Source organism: Danio aesculapii, chromosome 11 (genome assembly GCF_903798145.1).
Source record: "Danio aesculapii chromosome 11, fDanAes4.1, whole genome shotgun sequence".
In the NCBI taxonomy this organism is placed as follows: Eukaryota; Metazoa; Chordata; class Actinopteri; order Cypriniformes; family Danionidae; genus Danio; species Danio aesculapii.
In genome coordinates this window covers 3,040,818-3,061,449 of record NC_079445.1, presented here as the reverse complement: position 1 = coordinate 3,061,449, position 20,632 = coordinate 3,040,818, and the positions used below count along the sequence as shown (strand labels likewise).

Here is a 20,632-nt window from a genome sequence, read left to right as displayed (position 1 = left end):
ATTAATTTATTCATTATAAATAAATAAATAAATAAATAAATAAATAAATAAATAATGATGAATTACAAATAATAATATTAATTTATTCATTATAAATAAATAAACAAATAAAAAATATATATATTTTTATATTATGCTAAGTCTTTATATTACAACCTTATTCCAAAACTATAATATGATCAAATATAGGACTCTATTGAGCCTTTTTTTCTATAAATTTTTAGCAATATTACAACCTTACATTCCTAAAATATCGTCACATATACTGAATTTTTTTTAAAACTATTTTCACTTAAATGACTAGAAACTCAATTTAAAAAAATCACAGGAGGGAGAATAATTTTGACTTCAACTGTACATTGTATTGAAATAAGCATGGTTTGTGGTTAAAGTGCTCACTGAGGTTGTGCAGCACACGGTCTCTCTCCAGCTGCGTGTCTCTGATCTTGTTCTGCAGCAGGATCAGCTTCTCCTCGTACTGACTCTTGAGCGTCAGCAGCCGCCGCTGGCTGTTCTCCAGCTCGTCGATGAGTCTCTGCTTGATCTCGATCTCGCACGTCAAGTCTGCCAGATCCGCCTGCAGGTTCACTGAGAGACAGAGTGCAGGTCAAAGGTCAGTCAGTGCGCTTACATATGCATTTTTTAATACAGTTGAGACAATACTCTGATTAAGAGTCTACCACGTAAACAGAGATTTTTGATTACCTTAATCTGACTAAAGTCATAAACTTGTGGCAAAATTTAAAATGAAATAACCAAGAAAAAACAGGAACATGAAAAGAACACTCAAAAAGCAACTCATATTATTGGCTTATTCAGAATAAGGCAAATCATTTGATTGCTATTGTTCATGTAAACATAGTCACTGAGTACGTTTACATGGACACAATACGATTTTTGATGACATTGCATCACTGTGTGTGTGTGTTTGTGATGAACGTATCCCAGAACGCACCTTTCTCATCAGAGTCAGAGTCCGAATCCACCAAGCTCTCGTCGCTGTCGAACTCTTCCTCCTCCCTGGTTTCCTCTTCCTCTTCCTCTTCCTCATCACAGCCGCTCTCACCGTGATCATCTTCCTGAAGCGGATACATGCCATCCTGGAGAAGAGCAAAAAAGAGAACCAAACTTCAAATCGAGATAATGATAATGATGATAAATATATATGATGTTTTATATATATATATATATATATATATATATATATATATATATATATATATATATATATATATATATATACACACCCCATTTTGAAAAAGTATATATTTTTTCTCCATTTCTCAGTGAATATATTTTGGTGCATTTGAACAAAACAGATTTATTAAACAGATATATTTATTAAAATAATTTTAGCCACCAAACATATTGAGAAATTGAAAGATAATACAATTAAATTCAAGCGAAATATTGCAAAACAATTACAAACCTAACTAAATATAATTTCTTTTTTTGTTTCTCTTGCTTCTTTCTCTTTTTTTAAATTTGTATTTAATATTTTTCTATAACATAACTTTGGCTGTACTAGATTTTGGACATTTATTGTAAGTTAATTTGTTAGATAAGCTCTAGAATTGGCTTCAGTACTGACACAATTATAATACTGTATAGCTTACTATTAAAAATATGAATTTAAAAGATTTGTGACGGGTGTACTTATATATACTGAGCACTGTATATATATGTTTTTTTAATTCTCAAATACAAAACATGCAAATATATATGAATATAAATAAAAAATAAATGGAGAAAATGTATAAATAAAAATATATTTTTTTATTAAAATACAACATGAAAAATATATGAATATAAATCAAATAAATAATAAAAAGTATATAAATGTATTGTTTGATTAATTTATATATATATCTATATATCTATATATCTATATATATATATATATATATATATATATATAGATATATATATATATATATATATATATATCTATATATATATATATATATATATATATATATATATATATATATATATATATATATATATATATATATATATATATATATATATATATATATATATATATATATTTAATAGATAAATACATCATAAATAAATAAATAACTACAAATAAAAATTATAAATTAAATTATAAATATAAATTAATTAATAGGTTATAAATAAATTTTGGAAAAAAAAATAAAACAATAAATTAACATTTAAAAATGTAAATCTAGAAATATAATTAAAATAGACAAATAAATAAATAAATAATGATGAATTACAAATAATATGAATTTATTCATTATAAATAAATAAATAAATAAATAAATAAATAAATAAATAAATAATGATGAATTACAAATAATAATATGAATTTATTACTCTTTATATTACAACCTTATTCCAAAATTATAATATGCTCAAATATAGGACTATATGGAGCCTATTTTTCTATAAACTTTTAGCAATATTACAACCTTACATTCCTAAAATATCATCACGTATACTGAAATGTTTTTTAAACTATTTTCACTTAAATGACTACTCAATTTAAAAAATTTAATCGTATTTTGTTGTAAAATGTACTCTAATAACGTTTTCTTGAATTATTTAAACGTTATATTATTCCAGTATAATAATAAATCACATTAAATTCACAAAACACTGAAAATAAAACATACAATAAATTTCTCACCTCTTCAGGCTCATTATCAGAGTCTCCATCTCCATTTTCACGTCTCTCTTCGTTTCCTCTGGTCAGCCCATTCTCACTCTTCTCTCCGTTTTCCTCAGGATGAAGTTTGGCTCTCTTCTTTAAACCCTTTTCTTTCTCTGGACTAAAACAGACAATCAATCAAATCAAACTCCAACAGCCAATCAATCAGAAGACATAATCAATACAAAATTCATCACTCAGAAACCTGCGCACACATGAAAAAAATCAACAACAAACAAAAGACACTGGCACAAGACAATGACAAAACTGGCAACGTCCGATGCTAAAAACGTCATTTAATAGTCACATAATGGCACTTCAGGGAGAGATTTATCCTTTTGCAGGTCAGCAGAGAATTCTAGTAGCAATTGGGATCACAAATTAGCCATGGCCTTTCTCCCATTACGGTCACATTAGAGCCAATCTGCAGAGTGGGACGATCCTAGAGTCATATTCATAATTACAGACCATTCGCTGAGAGACGCTTGTATCTGTGCCAGCTCAGACTGGCACAAACACACGTATAAATCTAAATTCTGGCACGTTTTACTGCCTCTTATTGGCTCAGAAGCATAAAACCGAAGAGGACGAGCGTATTAAAGTCATCCAAATACACAATCGGGACAGCAGGTTGTCAAACCTCTGCTATCATCAAGAACAAAGTGCCAGATGTCCGAGACGTCCCGCAGCAGGAGCTCTTGTTTAACAACATATTTATAATCAATAATTAATGCACAATAGTGGTAGAATATTATGGTCATGTCGTTTGAGATGGGATATTAAAGGTTCTGATGCAGTTTGAGTGTAGTCCTCAACCCGTAAACATTGTCAATGGATTAAAGACGCCTTATTGTTTTGTTAAATTATATAAGTCTTTAAAATGCCACTTGTTACACTGCTGTCTGGAATACCTTGTGATGTTGAGACTGACCAATCGGAATCAAGTATTTTACTCCCAGAAAACAACCGATAAACTACACAGGCTCATTCATATCATCCATATACTTACATCCACATTCATATTTATCTGCTTGTCTGTCATGCTGCGACTGTTTGGCGCCATCTTGAGACCAAATAATGCGCAGATTAGTGTATACTCCATCAGCTGTTTTAGTTTCTGTTAGCTTTGTGTTTTTAACTGTTTGGCGCCATCTTGTGTCTGAATAATGCACAGGTTAGTGTATACTCCATCAGCTGTTTTTGGTTCTGTCAGCTTTGTGTTTTTAACTGTTTGGCGCCATCTTGAGTCTGAATAATGCGCAGGTTAGTGTATACTCCATCAGCTGTCATCGTTTCTGCCAGCTTTGTGTTTTTAACTGTTTGGCACCATCTTGAGTCTGAATAATGTGCAGGTTAGTGTATACTCCATCAGCTGTGTTAATGTCTGTCAGCTTTGTGTTTTTGACTGTTTGGCGCCATCTTGTGTCTGAATAATGCGCAGGTTAGTGTATACTCCATCAGCTGTCATCGTTTCTGCCATCTTTGTGTGTAAATAATGCGCAGGTTAGTGTATACTCCATCAGCTGTTTTAGTTTCTGTCAGCTTTGTGTTTTTGACTGTTTGGCACCATCTTGTGTCTGAATAATGCGCAGGTTAGTGTATACTCCATCAGCTGTTTTAGTTTCTGTCAGCTTTGTGTTTCTGACTGTTTGGCACCATCTTGTGACTGAATAATGCGCAGGTTAGTGTATACTCCATCAGCTGTTTTAGTTTCTGTCATCTTTGTGTTTTTGACTGTTTGGTGCCATCTTGTGACTAAATAATGCGCAGGTTAGTGTATACTCCATCAGCTGTTTTCGTTTCTGTCAGCTTTGTGTTTTTAACTGTTTGGCGCCATCTTGAGTCTGAATAATGCGCAGGTTAGTGTATACTCCATCAGCTGTTTTAGTTTCTGTCAGCTTTGCATTTAATTAAAAAATTAATAAACTATTACTCAATTCTAACTCAAAACAATGTCTAATTTTAGTTTTTTTGGAAAGCAGCCATGAAAAAAGCCGGATAAAGTAGATCCAGGAGGGTTGTTTTTGAGAATAAAGGCCTTATTCAGTCTTACCATGCGTTCACACCACTGACAGCAAGAGCCTAAAAAGTAGCCTAAAATTATTACAATAGTCACTGTCAAAGAAAGTTGCTACCTCATCTGTCAGTTCATTACCATGAAGACCCATATGACCTGGAATCCAGCAGAAAAGGATTTTAATTGAAAACCTATATTCTTATAAAAGAGACATTTACCACACTATTTATAATTGTTTACTTTACATGTAAACATAGACATCATCTATATACTATATAACTGCAGGTGAACTATGTTTATATACAATAACTTTAACTGTTAAAAGCTATTAGTTACCAGTTAATTAGTCCAAGTTATTAGTAACTAATAAAGTTGCGATAACTAATAACCTTATCCTTTCCGAATGTGATTGTGATGCAACAATATGCACCTTTTGTAAAGCTGATTTGAAATCTGAATTGAATTGATTACTTTACACCACTGTTCATCAACTTAGGCTGCGCTTCAGACCTCACCTCTTCCTCCTCTGATTCCTCTCTTTCTTCTTCAGTCGCTCCACATCTAATTTGGCTTGGCGAATCACATCGGTCATCTCCGCGTCCATGGAAACGGAGGGGGAGGAGCCAATGGATGGAGCAGACGGGTGGGATGTGGGATACGGAGAGCGGGAGGACAGACGAGACAAACTGCGCCTCAGAGACTCGTTCATGGCTTCACTTTCCAGCAGCTTAGACCTGACAGAGAGAGCAAGAGTTCGGTCATCAGGTTTTAAAGAAATACAAACTATTATTTATTTATTTATTTATTTAATCACAGTTAAATTTTATTTAAATATTTTTATTAAATTTTTTCATGTGGGGGTCAGGATTCAAATTATATGAATGAGACCTGACAGAGAGAGCAAGAGTTCAGTCATCTGCTTTGAAACTATTTACAAACTATTTATGTATTTATTGTAATTTTGTATTTATTTATTATATTAAATTATTTTATTTTTATTTATTTATTCATTTATTTATTTGTTTATTTAATTACAACATCGTTTATTTTATTATTTTTATTACAATGTTTCATGTGGGGGTCAGGATTCAAATTATATGAATGATGGATTTTATCCTGTGAGAGAGCAAGAGTTCAGTTATCTGCTTTTAAAGAAATATAAACTATTTATTTATTTATTTATTTATTTATTTATTTATATTAAATTATTTTATTTATTTTAAATTATTTATTTATTTATTTATTTATTTATTTATTTATTTATTTATTATTTTAGTTTATTTTATTTATTTTTATTTTTATTAAATTTTTTTGTTTATTGAATAACAATCTAATTTAATTCAATTGAATTTATTTTATTTTTATGATAATTTACATGTGGGGGTCAGGATTCAAATTATATGAATGATGGATTTTATCCTGTTAGACCTGAAAGAGAGAGCAAGAGTTCAGTTATCTGCTTTTAAAGAAATATAAACTATTTATTTATTTATTTATTTATTTATTTATTTATTTATTTATTTATTTATTTATTTATTTATTTTATTAAATTATTTTATTTATTTGTATTTATTTATTTATTTATTTATTTATTATTTTATTTTATTTTATTTTTATTTATTTATTTTTTGTTTATTTAATTCCAATCTAAATTAATTCAATTTAATTATTTTTTAATATTATATAATTTTTATGATAATTTACATGTGGGGGTCAGGATTCAAATTATATGAGTGATTGATATTATCTTATGGACCCTTTTTACAAGACTGTTATGACGCTCTTAACGTCATCATGAATCCATGAAAGTTTTTAATATTTAGATTTTAAAAAACGTATGAACATTTATATGTATTTATATTATATCATCTTTGCATTAAATTACAAAAAAAAAAGAATTACTGCTTGTGTGAGGTGATTGTGATGCAGAGTGAACGGACGTGGGACCATTAATTTGATGCTGTTCTCTCTTCTGGCTGCCGTTACCAGTCTCAAACAATTTTTTTCCTTTTTCTGAGTCTTGATAACACCACTGTTGAGTTTTTCTTTCATTATTTGAGCAAATAGGATTGTAAAAAAATATTTGTTGTACTCCCACATTCACTGCACTCTAAGTTTACCCAACTATGATGACTTCCGCTACTGAGAAACTCCATTACTCAAAGGTCCATTACTCAATGTACATTTCTGATATGTTTTTGCACTAAAAATGAAATATATACATTAAAAAAAGAACTGCAAACACAAATATACCAGTTCTACATGCAAGTTTCAGAGTATCACGTTACCTCAGCTCTTCAATTTCCCGAATGTAGTTCTGGATGAGATTGCCGATCTCTTCATTCGTCTCTCCTGCACACAGAGTCATAGATTCATTTAGAAATTGAAGCGATATAAAGACATGATGCCGACCATCGAAGACTTCAAAGTCAACACACACACCTAATACACTTCATTGAACATGTACACATAGACATCATCTATATACTATTTAACTGCAGGTTAACTATGTTTATATATCATAATTTTAACTGTTAAAACTATTAGTTACTAGTTAGTGAAACTTATTAGTAACAATAAAGTTATGCTAACTAATAACCTTAACTTTTCAGAATTTGACTGTAATGCAATTATGTGCACCTTGTGTAAAGCTGCTTTGAAACAATAATTATTGGGAATAATATTGCACTCATAACTAATAATAAAAAATAGTATGTGATGCCACAAAATAAATTATGGAATATAATAAAATTAATAAATATTATTAAACACGAAAAACATGAAAAAATATTTTAAAAATGAGTTGAAATTTTGTATTCTGTCATTATTTTTTCCAATAACTCATTTGAATTTAATGTATCATCTTTGTATTCATGAATCGTGAAGATGTTTGGAGACCAAACTCTTATTTTAATGAATATAACCGTTTAATAGACCTGTTTTGTTTAAATGCACCAAACATTATTGGCTATAATCACTTAGAAATGGATAACAATGTTCATTTTTAAAAGGGGATGTGCTCATTTTTGCTGAGTGAGCTCTGTGTATCGTCATATTGCACAGCCCTAATCAATATCAACTGATATAAACATTTCATTTCGGGATTACAGATTTTTTTGGGCCCAAATCACAAGTCCTAAGGCTCTCCCACCAGTTTTTGTGAGCAGCAGGTTGACTCCATTGGTGAGCAGTTGCGTGACGCGAGTATTGAGATGGTCGATGGTTTCCTGCATGGCTTTAACTCGCATTCGAAGAGTGTCATTCTCTCTCTGAAGCATCGAGTTCTCCTGAAACAAATCGCTAAACCCTTCTGATCCCTCATCACAGGCCACACGCTTTCCCTGAAAGAAACCCAGAGAGAAAACACTGTTAGAGACAGCAAGAAAATCATGGAGCCGCATTAGCATATTGGATCCGATTGGCTCACAGACTGGTACGGCTGTACCTCTCCGACCCTAGGCCCTATTTGCATAAACGAGGTGTCGTCGGATTCGTCATCCCTCCCTCTATCCATCCATCCATCTATCCATCCACCCATCCATTCATTCATCCCTTCATCCACCCATCCACCTGTCTGTATATGCGCTTATCTACCTAGTGTTCATTCCTGCTAAAGGGGAAAGGGTTTTTAGCGGAAATGAACCCTGCAGGAGGCGCTGATGAGGCCGATTTTTATGGGGTTTAGGGTTAAGGGTTTGGGGGGGGGGGGGGGGTGATTCAGTCTCAAGGTCAAGGGTCATGTCGGGGTTTAGGGTTTGGGCCTAGGTGGGGGTTTGGGGTTAAAGTTAGGGTTTGGGGCCTAGGGGGTTGGGGTTTGGGGTTTATTCATCTTTAAAGGGAAAGTTCACCCAAAAAATTACTTACTAACACCTCTCACTCAAGTGGTTCCAAACTTTGAGTTTCCTTCCTCAGTGGAGGAATGCTGAAAACCTGTAACCATTGACTTCCATAATAGGAAAAACAAATACTATGCAAGTCAATGGTTACAGGTTTTCTTCAAAATATCTTCTTCTGTGTTTAAAAGATGAAACAAGTAAAAGGTGAGTAAATGATGACAAAAACTTCATTTTTGGGTGAACTATGCCTTTAATATGAAAAAGTGTGTGTGATTGCTTCAGAACTTAGCTTTTATAGTTGCATTGGTGTGGTTTTGGCTTTAGTGTTTGTTCAAACTTACTTTAGTAAGAGGTTAATACTAAGAGGTTTGCAGAAGACCAATAAACTAGTTTTACTAAAACTGAAACTAAATATAGAATAAGTAAATTAAAACGTGCTTACAAATTTAAAAACCAAACCTAACAAAACCATTAATGAAACAAACTAAACTGAAATGAACAGTACATTTAAATAAAAAACCTTGAAATAAAAGCATTCAGTTGAAGTCAAAACTATTCGCCCTTCTGTGATTTTTTGTTTTCTTTTTCAAAATATTTCCCAAACGAAGCTTAACAGATTCAGGAATTTTTCACAGTATTTCCTATAATATTTTTTCTTCTGAAGAAAGTCTTATTTGTTTTATTTCGGCTAGAATAAAAGCAGTTTTTAATTTTTTAAAACCATTTTAAGGTCAATATTATCCCCATAAGCAATATTTATTTTCCAATTGTCTACAGAACAAACCACTGTTATACAATGACTTACCTAATTACCCTAACTTGCCTAATTACCCTAGTTAAAAAATAAAATATGTTTAAAATATAAAATATGTTTACGGATTGATATTTTGGAATTGTTCATTTTGGTGAACTGAAATAATACAAAATATTAACAATAAATAAAAAAACACAACTTAATGAAACTTAACAAGACTCACAGAAATAAAACTAACAAAAATCAAATAATAACAAGTAAAAAACAATAATTGTTTTGAGAATTAACATAACTCTTTCTGTGGTGCAAAATCTGAGGAAAACATCTTAAACATAAAACACGTGTTCTGTCTTATATTGATCTGTCAAAAAATGTGAACATGGCATGTTTAACTACATATTAACATCTTTAAAGGGAAATTTCACCCAAAAAATTACTTACTAACACCTCTCACTCAAGTGGTTCCAAACTTTGAGTTTCTGTCTTCAGTGGAGGAATGCTGAAAACCTGTAACCATTGACTTCCGTAATAGGAAAAACAAATACTATGCAAGTCAATGGTTACAGGTTTTCTTCAAAATATCTTCTTCTGTGTTTAAACGATGAAACAAGTAAAAGGTGAGTAAATGATGATAGAAACTTCACTTTTGGGTGAACTATGCCTTTAATATGAAAAAGTGTGTTTGATTGCTTCAGAACTTAGCTTTTATAGTTGCATTGGTGTGGTTTTGGCTTTAGTGTTTGTTCAAACTTACTTTAGTAAGAGGTTAATACTAAGAGGTTTGCAGAAGACCAATAAACTAGTTTTACTAAAACTGAAACTAAATATAGAATAAGTAAATTAAAACGTGTTTACAAATTTAAAAACCAAACCTAACAAAACCATTAATGAAACAAACTAAACTGAAATGAACAGTACATTTAAATAAAAAACCTTGAAATAAAAGCATTCAGTTCAAGTCAAAATTATTCGCCCTTCTGTGATTTTTTTTGTTTATATTTTATATTTATTTTGTATTGTTATATATTGAATATTTTCCAAATGAAGCTTAACAGATTCAGGAATTTTTCACAGTATTTCCTACAATATTTTTTCTTCTGAAGAAAGTCTTATTTGTTTTATTTCGGCTAGAATAACAGCAGTTTTTAATTTTTTAAAACCATTTTAAGGTCAATATTATTATCCCCCATAAGCAATATTTATTTTCCAATTGTCTACAGAATAAACCACTGTTATTTACCCTAAACCACTTGCCTAACTACCCTAACTTGCCTAATTACCCCAGTTAAGCCTTTAAATGTCACTTTAAGATGTATAGAAGTGTCTTGAAAAATATCTATACTAATATTATGTACTGTCATCATGCCAAAGATCAAATAAATCAGTGATTAGAAATGAGTTATTAAAACTATTAGGTTTAGAAATGTGTTGAATAAATCTTTCCGTTAAACAGAAATTGGGGAAACAAATAAACAGGGAGGCTGATAATTCAGGAGGGCTAATAATTAAGACATCAAGATAAACATATGGAAGCAAACATTTTACGTTATGGATGCTATTTAATGCCAGCTTTGATTGTGGGATGGTAATTGTGCAACTACTCCTCCTCCTCACCGCTTTATACTCCATGATCTCCATCTGCAGGCGTGCGATCTCGGCTCGTAACGCGCTGATCTGCTGGCTGGTTTTATCCTGGTTGACGATCACCTTGTTCTTGATGTTGCGTGCCCGGTTGGCATACTTCAGCGTGTTCAGGGTCTCCATGAAGTCGCGATCAGACGGGCTCACGCAGGCAATCATCACAGTCCGACTAGATAAACACACAAAGCAAGAAGACATTCAGAAGAGATCAAAACAGATAAACACAACCACACACACATTCATGGTGCCCGCATAGTTTCATGGTTACGCGACTGAATTAGTTTAAAGCAGCGCCACTGTCTGCAGTCGCTCATGTTTAATTCAATCAACTCCCCCTCTGAACCCACATCAGGAGGATATATGGGTTGTCTGTGTTGTCCAGTGTGGGCTGAGTGACCCTCTGATATACACTGTGTACATGCATTAACCTTCAACACACAACGACTGCAGTGTGCACTAGAGAGAGACCGAGCAGACCGGCTGACTTCAGAACTAAAGTTTTGTATGGAGGATAAATGAATACAAATGGGCAGTGGACATTACATGAAGTCATTTAGTAGACAATTTTGTCCAATTGAGGGTGAATAACAACAATAAGAGGCTATACACACAACAAGTGCTTATTACAACCCAGGCTCATTCTGAAAACGTAGTCCCATGGACGTTTCTGGAGACCGCAAAATATGTCCCGGGAGGTACGTATTCTTGCAATTTTTGTTTTCGCGAATCCACTAGAGGCCGCTGCGTGCTCTTTATCGTATCTCAAATTTCTCTCGCGAGTGCCGTTCGCTCCCGCTGTTCTCGCGTGAACCCACCAGAGGCCGCTGTCGACCGAACGTCTGTCTGACTGGCCGGCCGACCAATCAACAGACCCATCCTCCTCCTTCCCTAAACCCAACCAATTTTATCGATTGACCCACCCACCCACTTACTTCCCTAAAACCCAACCAACGATTTACAAAAGCCGTCTCGTAAAAGAAAAGCCCTCGTCTGATTTTTACCATGTTTTTCAGATTTTACCGCATTCTCACTCTGTTATTCACTCGTTCATTTTATTTTTGGATTCTGTTTTTGTTTTACCTGATTTCTGGACCCGCTCTTCCCCGGATTCGAACCCCGTCGTAGTCATCTCCTCTCTACGTCTCAAGTCTGCCGACGTACACCACGAACTAACTGGACGAACTGGTTGCGGCGGGAAAGCCCTCCACACGGGGTAAGTGGTCAACCGGTACGCGCGAAAAAGAATGGCGTCACACCGCACCGTAGGTTCGTTTAAAATAAATGAAATGCAGCTATACGTACCCCCAGCTACATAATTTTTGGTCTCCACAAATGTCCGCGGGACTATGTTTTTAGAATGAGCCTGCGCTAGCTAATTATATTATTAGGAACTGTTAGTGTTTAGAGAATTATGTTCTAGAGTTAGGAGGAGGGATGTGTTTTTATATACATACATATACACACACAGAAATATTTACAAAAAAAGAAATCTTTACAATCTCACCTGTTCATGGGCAATAACGTAGGCTTAGCAGTGGCTTCCCATACACACAACAACTAAGATGTCTTGTAAAAGGTGTGGTACAGTAATTATATTTATCATATTCTAAAATAATAGTGGTTAGGGAGAACAAAAAAAAGTCTAACAAAGCTGCCTTCGGTGCAACCTGAAAAACTTCATATCTTCATAATAACAATCTACGTGAAATTGTCAAGAGTTAAAGGTAGGGTTAATCTTCTGTAACAATCATTAGCTTATTTTAAGAACAATAGAGCTGAAAGGGAGTTACCTAGTCTACTAAAACCAGTGTGTGTGTGTGCGTGTGTGTGTGTGTGTGTGTGTGTGTGTGTGTGTGTCACATTTACTGCGTACACACTGACACACTCAATGGTGTAGATCTGGTTTGAAGATTGCGAATGAAGCGTGTGTGTTCCTTCTTTTTTTCCTATCTCAGTTAGCACTAAGAGTCCTAAAATAAAATACTCAATAACTGTCCAACACTGACTTTCAATGAAACTAGTGTCTTGAAAAATATCAAGTCAAATATGATGTGCTGTCATCATGGTAAAGATAAAATAAATCAGTTATTAGAAACGAGTTATTAACTCTATTATGTTTACAAATGTATTCTAAATATCTTTTTTGTGTTCAACTGAAATTGGGAGAAAAAAATATACAGGAGGTCTAATAATTCAGACTTTAACTGTATATGCACCCATTACCTGTTTCCTCCCAGTGAGTCCTGCAGCAGGCGGGTGAGTTTGGAGTCTCTGTAAGGCACATGTCCCGCCCTCTTACTCTGATCCCCCAGAGCACTAATCACGTTACCCAGAGCCAGCTGCCAAACAGAGAGAGAGAGAGAGAGAGAGAGAGAGAGAGAGAGAGAGAGAGAGAGAGAGAGAGAGAGAGAGAGAGAGAGAGAGAGAGAGAGAGAGAGAGAGAGAGAGAGAGAGAGAGAGAGAGAGAGATGGTCACGCTCCATCGCATGCTGCCATCTATGATTAAAAGCTTTTAAATGGGCTTCTTAAAACAAGTATGTGGGCTCTGAAAACAATAGAGCTCAAACAATGGCTCTTCTTGGCTTTCCTCCAGTCTCCAGCTCTTCTTCACAACTTGCTGTAATTACCTTTACTTCCCATCATGCTCTGACAGCTTTACCCAACACAGACCAAAAGAGAGCAGTAATGAATCTCAAACTAATGCGATACCAATATCACAGCGTAGTTGCAGCGAAAAAAATAGGACTCAGCTAAACGGCCTTTAACAATTATGATAATGAGATTTTTTCCTTCTTTAAATATCCCTGACATGGCCAGTTTTGCAGTGTTGATTTAGTGCTCGTTTATTTAAGCGTGGTTAAAGGAACTGATCTCTTAATGATGATCCAGTCATACATCTACTCTCGTGATGGTATATTTCATGAGCTAGTTTGTGTGTACATACACTTAGATAGAGTTAAAGACTGCAATCCCAAAGAAAGCGTTCTTGCAGGACTCCCAGAGTTCATCAAGATTCATGTCTGGTGACTGGGCTGGCCAATCCTGGAGCACCTTGACCATCTTTGCTTTCAGGAGCTTTGATGTGGAGGCTGAAGTATGAGAAGGAGCGCTATCCTGCTGGAGAATTTGCCCTCTCCTGTGGTTTGTAATGTAATGGGCAGCACAAATCTCTTGATACCTCAGGCTGTTGATGTTGCCATCCACTCTGCAGATCTCTCGCACGCCCCCATTCTGAATGTGACCCCAAACCATGATTTTTCCTTCACCAAACTTGACTGATTTCTATGAGAATCTTGGGTCTATAAGTTTGTCGCTTCCACCTAAATTGACCAATATTTTTTTCACGTCACCTCATACTTCAGCTTCTCATCAAATCTTCTGACCAATCAAATGCTCTCTAGTGTCTGACATGCCCCGCCCCCTTCTTCTTACATTTGATGCGCTTGAGTTCAACCACTCTCACTGGCAAAGCTGTGATCATAACAAAACTCTATTGGCTGTTTTTTTTTAATGGGAGGAGCTACTGAAAGCCCTGCCCTATCTCAGTGTTTCAGTTGAGATTACGTCAAACATCAACTTGCACATTTCAAAGCACTTTCCCGGACCTTTAAACTTATGGTGAACAAAATGTGCAATAGGGACCGTCAAAATAAAGTGCTGAACAGAAGTAAAACTATGTCTGTATTTTGCAATGTGAAGATTTTCCATACCAGTCCACAGTTGATGGAGATGCCCTCCCGCGCGCGCTCTCCTGTGGCTCCGGTGCGTTTGAGACGCTCTGATCCTGCCAGATCTACAAAGTGAAACTTGGCAGAGAGCGTCTCGTATTCGGACTGAGACATGGAGCCGTCAGAGACTCCATTCAGCTCTCCGTTCACCTGGAGGAGCAGAGAGAATCCCCATAATTCACCATTACCACAAAAACATCACAGAATTATCAATAATAAAGGGACAAAAAATAATATACAGTTGGAGTCAGAATTATTAGCCCCCCTGTTTATTTGTTTCCCCAATTTCTGTTTACCGGAGAGAAGATTTCTTCAACACATTTCTAAACATAATAGTTTTAATAACTCATTTCTAATAACTGATTTCTTTTATCTTTACCATGATGACAGTAAATAATATTTGACTAGATAGTTTCAAGATACTAGGATTCAGCTTAAAGTGACATTTAAAGGCTTAACTGGGTTAATTAGGGTAATTAGGTAAGTCATTGTATAACAGTGGTTTGTTCTGTAGACAATCAGAAACAAATATTGCTTAAGGGGGCTAATAACATTGACCTTAAGATCAGTGGCGGTTCTAGTTTAAATGCCAACCTGGGCGAAACCCCCCCAAACATACCCCCTCTCCTTTCCCCAAGAAATAAAAACACTATGTGGTTGACTTTATATATCTTTTCAATATTTAAATATATATTTGAAAATATATACATTTAAAATAATTATTATAAATACGTTTAAAAATATTTATTTATTTTCAATAAATATAATAATTTGTTTATTATTATTATTATTTTACAATTATCAATCATTCATTCGTTTTCGGCTTAGTCGCTTTATTAATCCGGGGTTGCCACAGTGGAATGAACCGCCAACCACATGTTTTATGAAGCGGATGCCCTTCCAGCCACAACCCATCATAGGGAAACATCCACACCCATACACTACGGACAATTTAGCCTTCCCAAATCACCTGTACCGCATGTCTTTGGACTATGGAGGAAACCGGAGCACAGGGAGAACATGCAAACTCCACACAGAAACGCCAACTGACCCAGCCGAGGCTCGAACCAGCGACTTTCGGGCTGTGAGGCAACAGCACTACCTACTGCGTCACTGCGTCGTTATTTCACAATTATTAGTCTAAATAAATAACATAAATCAATCCTAAATGGAACTGAAAAACACAAGACACAAGTTGTGTAAAGACACAACAAGAGTAATAGTCTAAGACTTTTGCATGAATATTAATGAGAATACAAAAAAATATATGTTTTATAGAATTATCTGTTGTCTTAGACCCGACTCATGGCCGAGGATTAATGTTATGAAGTCTTAGTTACCTCCCTTACTGATTATTCCCCCTTTCTGCTTCATAGCCATGATTAGTCAAAGTAACATCATTATCATCATATGATATAAACTTTCGTTTTTGTCGACTTGCATGTCGATGCATATTGGTGTGCATGTACAGTAAACAACCGGGATCAAGAGCAGCGCGTGAGGAGCGTGAATGGCTTTGCGCACTGCATCAATTTGTTTCGGTTGCACATAAAGAATAACAAACTTGCGCGTGCAAAGACGCCAAATGTGAATAGCCCCTAACATCTTTATTCTGGGATAACCCCTCTAAATTAATACATGTGCATAAATAAATCTTATCTGAAAGCTTTTACTGGAGCACATTTTTCTGCACCATCTCCCCATGCTGCCCCTAGCAAGATGCCGCCCTGGGCGATCGCCCATACTGCCCATACCCTAAATCCATCACTGCTTAAAATGATTTTTAAAAGCTGCTTTTATTCTAGCCGAAATAAAACAAATAAGCCTTATCCAGAAGAAAAAATATTTTAGGAAATACTGTGAAAAATTCCTGAATCTGTTAAACATCACTTGGGAAATATTTGAAACAGAATTGAAACTCACAGGAGGGCACATCATTTTGGCTTTAACTCTATTGCATGTGCTATTATAACAATAATCATGATTTTTCAGTACATTTTGAAGCTCTAATTTCTAAATAAGCGTCTTCCTGAGTCCCAAATGAAGTGTGATGCGTCGAGTTTCAGTGTGCTCTGACATGTTCACTGACATTTAGAATTCCTGTGGTCTAATATAATGACTTTACTTTATACAGCAGCAGCGCTCTGAATTTTAACGCTTTAAAACATTTGACCTGCTCAAACTTGCTGATGTCTCGGTGATGCGGGAGTTTACGTTAATATTCTGTTAATGTTGGGCTTGTTTTTGTACCAGTTGGGGCTGTGGGCAGACTCTCATCTGGCAGAGATGGATGGTGAAGATGGCGTGCGAACGGGAGCTCTGGGCGTTCATCTGTGTGCTGGCGGTGGTGCGGGAGAGAGCGCCCAGCTTTAGACACTGCAGGAGCTGAACACACACACACACACACACACACACAGCGTAAATAACACTGACATTGAATACAATAGTCAACAATCGAAGTGAATCAAAAATGTTTTGGACTGCATGATTGGATTCGGATGATATGGAGGCAAATCGGTCTCAAAAATAATACATTTACAAAGTAAATTCAAGACACAATGCAAATATACAAAACACGATTCGTAATTCAATACAATACACAACACACAATTCAAAAATATGCAAAGATTGCGGTAAACCATCCAGCCTCTCAGAAGGGAAGCACTTGCACACCAACACTGTTTGCAGCGGAAGAGCCGAGCTGTTGACCTCGACTGGGGATGTTATTAGACGGTGGAAGGAATACTTTAAGGATCTCCTCGACCCCACTGACATGTCTTCCACAGAGGAAGCAGAGACTGGGATGCAGGGGTGGACTCACCCTTAACCTAAGCTGAAGTCACTGAGGTAGTTTGCAAGCTCTGCTGTGGCAAAGCAGAGGGGGTGAATGAGATACACCCTGTATACCTGAAGTCTCTGGATGTTTTGTGGGGCTGTTTTAGCTGACACGTCTCTACAATATTCCATCGAGGTTGGGAACAGTACCTCTGGATTGGGCAACTAGGGTGGTAATTCCCATTTTTAAGATAGGGGACCAGAGGGTGTGTTTCAACTATAGAGGGATTATACTCCTCAGCCTCTAGGGATGTGTACCGCGATGCAAATGCGGACAATTCGGTATCAGTTCAGTAACAATCATAACAGGTTATTACGTCCTGATGTCATTTAACTCAAATGCGGCATGTTGCGGTAGCTTACTGTAGTGAGGGAGGCGAGCGCAAGTATTTACAACGTAAATGGTGCTCCATCCACCAAAAAAAGGTGACTTGAAATCTCCAGGAAAGTCCTTACACCATGTGGAGAAGTTCAAGTATCTCGGGGTTTTGTTCATGAGTGAGGGATGGAACGTGAGATTGACAGGCGGATTGGTGCAGCAGCAGCAGTAATGTGGTCTATGTACGGGTCTGTTGTGGTAAAGGAGCTCAGCTGAAAGACAAAGTTCTCAATTAACAGGTCAGCCTACGTTCCTACTATCGTCTATGCCACCCTGCAAAGGAAACTCATTTCGGCCTCTTGTATCAAAGATCTTGTCCTTTTCGTCATGACCCAAAGATCATGACCAAAAGAACAAGATCTCGGATACAAGCAGCCAAAATGAGTTTCCTTCGCTGGGTAGCAGGGCACACCCTTATAGACAGGGTGAGGAGCTCTGTCACCTGGGATGAGCTCGGAGTAGAGCCGCTGCTCCTCCACATCGTGAGAAGCCATTTGAGGTGGCTCAGGCATCTATTTCAGATGCCTCCTGGACGCCTACCTACGGAGGTATTTCAAGCTTGTCCCACCGGGAGGAGGCCTCGAGGAGACCCAGGACATCCTGGAGAAACAATATCTCTCTCGGCTGGCCTGGGAACGCCTCGGGATCCCCCCGGAGAACCTGGATGAGAAGGAATTGTGGGGTTTCCTCCTGAGACTGTTGCCCCCACGGCCCGTCCCCGGATAAGTGGAAGAAAATGAATGAATGAATGAATGAATGCAATGTGGTCCATTTGAATTCTTTCAGAACTTAGACAACAAAGAAAGGCAATCTGACCTCGTCCTCTGAGCTGACCAGTCGTGAGGTCACTCCAGTGGTGTAGATTCCTCCACTGCCGTCCTCGTGGATCTTAATGTTGGACTTCCGGCCTCGAGCCTCAGGATCACGCGTGCTGTCAAACAGGTCCAGGATTTCCTCATTGTAGAGCTGCAGGACAAACACACACATACACACACACACACACACACACACACAGAGCAAAGGTCAAAAGGTCAGAACTCAGACCACACAAGTTGAGCCATGAGAAATAATAACAACCTTATAATGTTTATGATAAAAAGAGAAAGGCATTTTCTCCAGCTTCCAAAACTGAAAATTCTGTCATCAACAACTACATTTAGCTACATAGCTAGTGTCATGCGTATATTGGAACAAATTAAGCATTAAAAAATGCTTTAATGTAAAAAAAAGCACAGAAATGTTGAAAATGCGTTTGAGAAATAATAATAACTTTAATATTTAAGACAAAAACAAAAGGGTTTTTACAAATCTTCCCTTAATTCGCCCAAAGCTGAGCCATGTTTTAATCCACCTATTTTGATGCGCATTTTAGAATAATCCATTAAAATAAATTCATGGAAATGGAAAGATGCGCATAAATTGCGCATGAGAAATTATTACAACCTTATAATGCTAATGATAAAAAGAGAAAAGCCATTTTCCACAGCTTCACCTCAATTAAAGGCATAGTTCAGGATCTTCTGTCATCTTTAGCTACCCTTCAATCTCCCTATTTTTATGTGCATTTTGGAATATTCCATTTAAAAAATGCTTAAATAGAAAGATGCACATACATTTTGTAAATGCGCAGAATAACAAGATGGAAACACATTTATTGAATCATCTTCTGAGGCACAAGTCATTAATTATATAGAAAAAGGCCCACAGTGACTTCTCCTACCGCAGCAAAATCCATTTTTATTTTTGATATTTGGCGCCAGTTTATCAGGAAGTGATGATTCTGATTTTGTTCTCTTGGACTCGTTGAATAGAATCACTGTTATATGCACAATTGTTATATGCTATATTCCACTTATGCGCATAAATTTAAATAAATTTGCATATTTGAAGGAAAACATAGCTACTGTAGTTACCCTTTACTGGTCATAAACCTGTTTGACTTTCAAGATTACATTTTGGAAACCTGTAACCATTGACTTCCATAGTATTTGTTTTTCCCACTATGAAAGTCAAAGTTTACCCGTTTCCAACATTCTTCAAAATATCTTTATTTAATAACTCAAAAAGCACCACATGAGGGATAATAAATAGTGAGTAAATTAATTTTTGGGTGAACTATCCCTTTAAGGAAGCGACTTGATAAAAATCAATGAAGGGTTCAAAACAATAAATCAAGCCACTAGCATAGAAAAAACAACGTGCAGAGTGCAGAGTGGAGTTCTGGAAAGGAGGAGAGTAATGAAATCAGGGGGTTTTAATGGTGTATTACAGGCGCCCCAGGGGACGGCGTCCGCTCACCACCACACAACTGCAGACAAATCTGTGGCGTTATTCACTAGTGCTGAGCAAACAGCAGCCGCTGCCAGACAGAGAGTAGCACGGGTCGTTAAAAAAGCCTGTTACAGGTTTAAACTCATTACCGCAGCCTGGACTTCACACGAGCACGGGGGTAATCTGTTTACGGTACACGGCTGTCTGCACAGCCTGAGCGAGAGCCTGTCCTGTATGGAGCCAGATCAGTCTCAGAAATAACACACTTACAAAATAAAAATCGTACACTATTCACATTTACAAAATCTAATTCGTAAATTCATAAATATGCAAATCAAATTCGTAAATTGCAATTACAATTCATGAATGCACAAAACAGGGGCGCTGTCAGCACTGTCACCTCACAGCAAGAAGGTCGCTGGTTCGAGTCCCGTCTGTGTCAGTTGGCATTTCTGTGTGGAGTTTGCATGTTCTCCCCATGTTGGCGTGGG

The 20,632-nt window shown here is 36.1% G+C and overlaps 1 protein-coding gene across 1 annotated transcript in view; it reads right to left on the bottom strand.

Moving 5' to 3' along the window:
• kif21b (kinesin family member 21B) overlaps window positions 1-20,632 on the bottom strand; it is a 151,263-nt gene that overhangs the window by 59,498 nt on the left and 71,133 nt on the right. The window contains exons 4-14 of the mRNA XM_056468242.1: window positions 18,687-18,836; window positions 16,907-17,041; window positions 14,639-14,806; window positions 13,152-13,267; window positions 10,902-11,097; window positions 7,849-8,038; window positions 6,986-7,049; window positions 5,213-5,431; window positions 2,660-2,801; window positions 956-1,100; window positions 400-588 (exon numbers count right to left, since the gene is read on the bottom strand). Coding sequence (XP_056324217.1) covers window positions 400-588; window positions 956-1,100; window positions 2,660-2,801; window positions 5,213-5,431; window positions 6,986-7,049; window positions 7,849-8,038; window positions 10,902-11,097; window positions 13,152-13,267; window positions 14,639-14,806; window positions 16,907-17,041; window positions 18,687-18,836 — 1,714 coding nt within the window. The remainder of the gene's footprint in view (window positions 1-399; window positions 589-955; window positions 1,101-2,659; window positions 2,802-5,212; window positions 5,432-6,985; window positions 7,050-7,848; window positions 8,039-10,901; window positions 11,098-13,151; window positions 13,268-14,638; window positions 14,807-16,906; window positions 17,042-18,686; window positions 18,837-20,632) is intronic.